Source organism: Octodon degus, unplaced genomic scaffold (genome assembly GCF_000260255.1).
Source record: "Octodon degus isolate 3935 unplaced genomic scaffold, OctDeg1.0 scaffold00079, whole genome shotgun sequence".
Taxonomy (NCBI): Eukaryota; Metazoa; Chordata; class Mammalia; order Rodentia; family Octodontidae; genus Octodon; species Octodon degus.
Genome location: NW_004524655.1, coordinates 11,570,342 through 11,575,423, shown reverse-complemented (window position 1 = coordinate 11,575,423; position 5,082 = coordinate 11,570,342). Strand labels below are relative to the sequence as shown.

General features: G+C 41.3%; 1 pseudogene and 1 gene segment (V, D, J or C); both read left to right on the top strand.

Moving 5' to 3' along the window:
- Positions 1-3,777: 3,777 nt before the first annotated feature.
- LOC111818084 lies at positions 3,778-4,307 on the top strand. The segment is given in 2 exon segments: positions 3,778-3,853; positions 3,982-4,307. Coding segments are annotated over 2 exon segments (372 nt in total).
- Positions 4,308-4,779: 472 nt separating this feature from the next.
- Positions 4,780-4,951, top strand: LOC101563546 (annotated as a pseudogene).
- Positions 4,952-5,082: the final 131 nt, after the last annotated feature.

Here is a 5,082-nt window from a genome sequence, read left to right as displayed (position 1 = left end):
AGGCTGAGATGCATTGCTTTGAGGCACTTATTACAATATCTGTACAACACTTAGCTAATCATCAATACATTTGAACATTTTTAGCAACCACACATGCAAGGAAATCAAACTTTTTAAAAAAAAAGCCAAGATACCTGTAAAAAAAAATAACAATAATAATAGTGCTTACACCTATAACAGGAAAGCAATGACGACAACATGAACAGCTACTTCCAGAAGGGATAAAATTTCTGTGGTCATTACATTATATATATATATATTGATATCATCACTTCTCAAAGGAAAATTCATATATACAATACATTGTTTCAGCTCCTATTAATGAAATGATTTATTGGGTTTCATTATGACATGTTCATATCTGTATATTTTTGACCATGTGCTCCTTATCCTTATCCTTCCAATTCCCTTCCTCGCCTACCCTTATTCATTACTCTTTTCTAAGCGTCTTGCTCTATGACTCTTAATCCAGATATTTAAGCTTAATTGAATAAAGAAAGGCCTGGAGCACTTGTTTGTTTCTCCAAGTGGCTTATGGATGTGTGGCCTTGGATGTGCTATCAGTAATGTTGGACCATTTAGAGCTTTAACTGTTAAAAATCCTTCTGCTGCAGCGTGTGTGTAATTTATATATTTTAAAATTATTTTACAATACTAGGATATATATAGACTAGCTAAGCAGGAATTCTAACTCTGAACTATGCTTGTTATCCCTGCTGTTATGTTACGCATCACTTAGAACAATTTTGAAAATATACTAGCTAGAAATTACAAACTAGGTAAAAACAACACATGCTTACAAAAGTATTGTTGGCAAGTACTATCACTGAGCTAAACCCAACTCCCCAATATTTAGGTTTTTTTAATATTTTATAGCAATAAAACAATTACTAGTCAAACTTTAAGCTATGTAAAAAAGTACTTTGAATATATCCTTTGCTCACATATATTTTAATCCATCCTCATAAATAAAGTACTTTAGAGTAATTACAAATTTGTGGGAGTCTGGACAGTGTGATCAGCCGCCGAGACTGAGGCCTTGTTGACCCCTTATGAGAACGTGAGGGGGTGTGAGGCTGCCCCGTCCTTCCTCACGAGCAGGAGTGCTGCTTCTCACAGAACCCCGGGGAACAGCAACATCAGCCAATGGATGAAGAAACAAAATGACGTACACAAATCTAAAATAGCTATATTCGTTGTTAAGTATTTACAAGTTTCTTAAACACCAGATTGATCGATTTCTGCATTGCCTTGATGTATTAATCAACATGGGGTTTTCTAGTCATCCAGAGCTCTCACATTCTTGAGACAGAAGGTCCTCTTCCCACTATGTTGGAAATATTTTTCTCCCTAGAATTCCTCATAGTACACACTGGTCACTTTGTAGGCTGCTCATACACAGAGTGTTACTGATTAAATTATGTTTTCCAAAACGTCATTTCTTCAACCACCAACCCTCAGTATTATTCTAATTGGTAGTAAAGTCATTAAGGAAACAATGCCAATCCAATGAGTTCCTAAGTGTGCAGGCTTAGTTTAATAAGATTGGTGTCCTCCTTAGAGGAAATGGTGCCACAGACAACATAGAATAAGGAAAGGCCATTGCAGGGTACTCAAAGGTATTGGTCAACTGTAAGCCAAGAGTGAGGATGCAAGAGGAAGCGACCCTGCTGACACTGATCTTGGGCTCACCGCCTTAGAACTGTATAACTCCACTGCTGTTGCTGTCATGTAGCCTGTGATATTACTTTATGACAACTTTAGCAAATAATTAAAATGGGTCATTACTCTAATTTTTCATTATTACTATTATCAATATTGTTTCTGTTATTTCATTTATTTTTTCTGTATTTTGGGGATGGATCTACAGGGTGTTCAGGGTCTCACTACTAGATTGGACTTATAGTGATTGTCCTGCTTACAGCCTCCCAAGTGCTGGGATCACAGGCATGGGCCACCACACTCAATCTCAATCACCTTCTCAGTGTGCCCTGAGGGTGGGGCCGGCACAGCAGGCCCTGGGATTGAACCTCCAGCCCTTGCACCTGCTGTTACTTTTATTTCAAAAATAAGCTTGTATGGGAGTCAGCTTTAGTAAAAATGAGAGTAATCCTAGACAAGGACTTTTTTCACCAGTAGAACCACATGGCTCTTCTTACTCTGAAACTTAGATTTATTTACATCTCACCATCACCTGCAACAGCTCCTTTTCCTGACCATCTGTAAGTGCCAAATCCATGCTCTAGCCATAAACTCATGATTCAGAACTACAGTTTACAGTGTTGATTGCTGATGATGCCAGCACTAGACTCTGGCTCTCTAGGTTTCATCCCTTCCAGGATGACTGAATATTTTTCTTCCCACCAGATGGCAGTGTGAGTGTGTGGTCAAGACCTTGAAGAATGTTGAATACTGTCCTGCCTAGCTCCATGTAAGACCTACATTCCAAAATCTTAGATAAGTCTTGGAGGTTTGTTCTATAAATTTATATACTATTCTCATGCTCATGTTCAAAGTCATTCACATGATACACATGCATTTACAATAATCTGAGTGCATTACCATTAAAACAACAGAATATTTCATATTTCTTAGTGTATTTAATAAAAACTCATCAATCCTCCAGCAGCCAGTGTGACATTTCCAGCTTGTAGTAAGTCTCTAGACAGCCTTCTATGTGATCTTCACTTGAGAGATCAGATTCTACCCAAACCTAGCTTGCACTAGGTCTGAGAACACATCTGCGAAGGGTTTGAAAACTAGCTTTGAAAATGGGGGACAAAAGATGAATCCTATTCACTATGCTGTCATCTACCTCATACTACATTGCCCTTTTCTTATGTCCACTCCTACTATCTTTTGCGAGAATATTCTTCTAAATCGTAGATACCTGAAGAAAGAAGAGCATCAGGATCAAAAAAAAAAAAAAATGTTAAGGGAAAATTGCAAGACTTAATCAGTAATTTTTTTCCTCTGTTCTGTTACTGGGTTCACTGAAGTGACTTTGTTAAAAAGTATTTCATGAAATTAAACTCAAATATGGAACAAAAAATAAGAAAATACAGATTATTTCTAAGCTTCTTAGCTCTTTTATGTTCTTGTCTATCATGTCCAGCTACTACATGTAGATTTCCGATTTGCAAATGAATGAATTATGGTAAGCTTCTTTCCTGTGGTGGAGTGGCTAGGTGCCTCACTGGGAATAAGCAGAGGTTCCATGGGCAACATGCCACATTAGCTGATAATGTGAGCAGGAGGTCTCCAGGAAAGAAACAAACACCCACAGAGCCAAGTCTCCTGCTTCTTTCCTCTTCCCACAGATATGGATGCACTCTGGACTGAGACGGCAACATAATGAAATTATGGGAAAGCGCCATGGACAGTTCCAGAATTGGCAGATATAAAACCTGCATCCCACAGGGAGTCACCAGGGGAGCAAAGTAATTGTGGAGATAGCAATTGTGGAGATAGACAGATAAGTGTGGAGATAAACTTCAGAAATGGATAATGATGAATTTAGAGTGCACATTCTTGGGTCCTGCTTAAAGGCTATAGATCAAGGGCTCAGTAAGGCTTGTAAGAGGACAGAGGGTGATAGGTAATATGTGGCCATCAGGGGGAGCAATATATCTGAAACCAAATCTATTTAAACCACCTATCTCAGCCACTACCCTTATGCTAGCCTTAGTAATGAGAACATTTGCATAGGAATCGATGCCCTGACCAGAAATAAAACAGGAGGACAAAAGCTTTGGGATCCCTGTCTCTGCTTGGGGCCTGAGAATTCAGCACTGGGACTTCTCCACCATGGCCTGGGCTCAGCTCCTCTTCACCATCATCACTCTCTTCACAGGTCAGATGCCAGAAACTGTCACTGCCTCCCTGGAGACCACTGCTCCCCAAACCCAAACACCAGCCCTCTTCCTCCCCACAATTCTCCTGACTCTGAACTGGATTCTTAACAGATATCTGTGTTTCTAGGGTCCCTCTCCCAGCCTGCGCTGACCCAGCAGCCCTCTGCATCTGCCTCCTTGGAACAGACAGTTAAACTTACCTGCACCCTCAGCAGTGGCTACAATAATTATGCTATAGACTGGTTCCAGCAGAGCGAAGGGAAGAGCCCTCGGTTTGTGCTGCGAGTGGGTACCAGTGGTATTGTGGGATCCAAGGGCGATGGAATCCCTGATCGATTCTCAGGATCAGGTTCTGGTTTGGATCGGTACCTGACCATCCAGAACATCCAGGAAGAAGATGAGACTGTCTACTACTGTGGTGTAAACCATGGCAGTGGGAGTAGCTTCGTGTAACCCACAGTGGCACAGTCATAGGGGAAGTGAGACAAAAACCTCTAACCGGTCTACCCTATGTTGTTTTTTCTCCATTGCCCTCCCCCAGAATTCAGAGGGAGCCTCCCCACCCTGCCTGAGAGATCCTTTCTTTCAGGAGGATCTCTGGAGTTAGAGTGACCTGAGAAAGTCTTGGGATACCCACTGGAAACAGTGGACTCTCTATTGCTGACAATAGCTTGCTCCTGGTAAAAAGATGCAAAGGCAATCAAACTCTTCATGAGCACCTAGCTGGCCCTGTGGTCTGGCAACTCCAGCTCTGTGTACCAACGTGATTATACTTATGCCTTGCGCTCCTATATTGTACCCAGATTCTTCTTAAAATAAAGCACTAACCTTAAACCCTATATATACTCAGTTCTGCACCCTTTTAGATATTAGCTCACTTGCTAACATGTCTGTAGGTAGAAGAATAAAGTCTATCATCCCCAGAATCCTGCGCTATGGCTGCCGCTGTACCACGTGTCGTTTCTCTTTCCTCTCTGTTTCCCTTCTTCTTGGGTCTTCTCCTTTTCTCCGCTCCTCATGGTGGCAGCGGCCTGCACACTAAGGGAGCCCTTCCCCTGGATACAATCACTTTCTATAAGATTATGGTGACAAACTGAACATGGAGCTGAGTGCAAAATATAAGCTGGACAAAGACAACTACCCAGTCTTTTATCTCTTTCGGGATGGGGACTTTGAGAACCCAGTCCCATACAGTGGCACAGTTAAGGTTGGAGCCATCCAGCGCTGG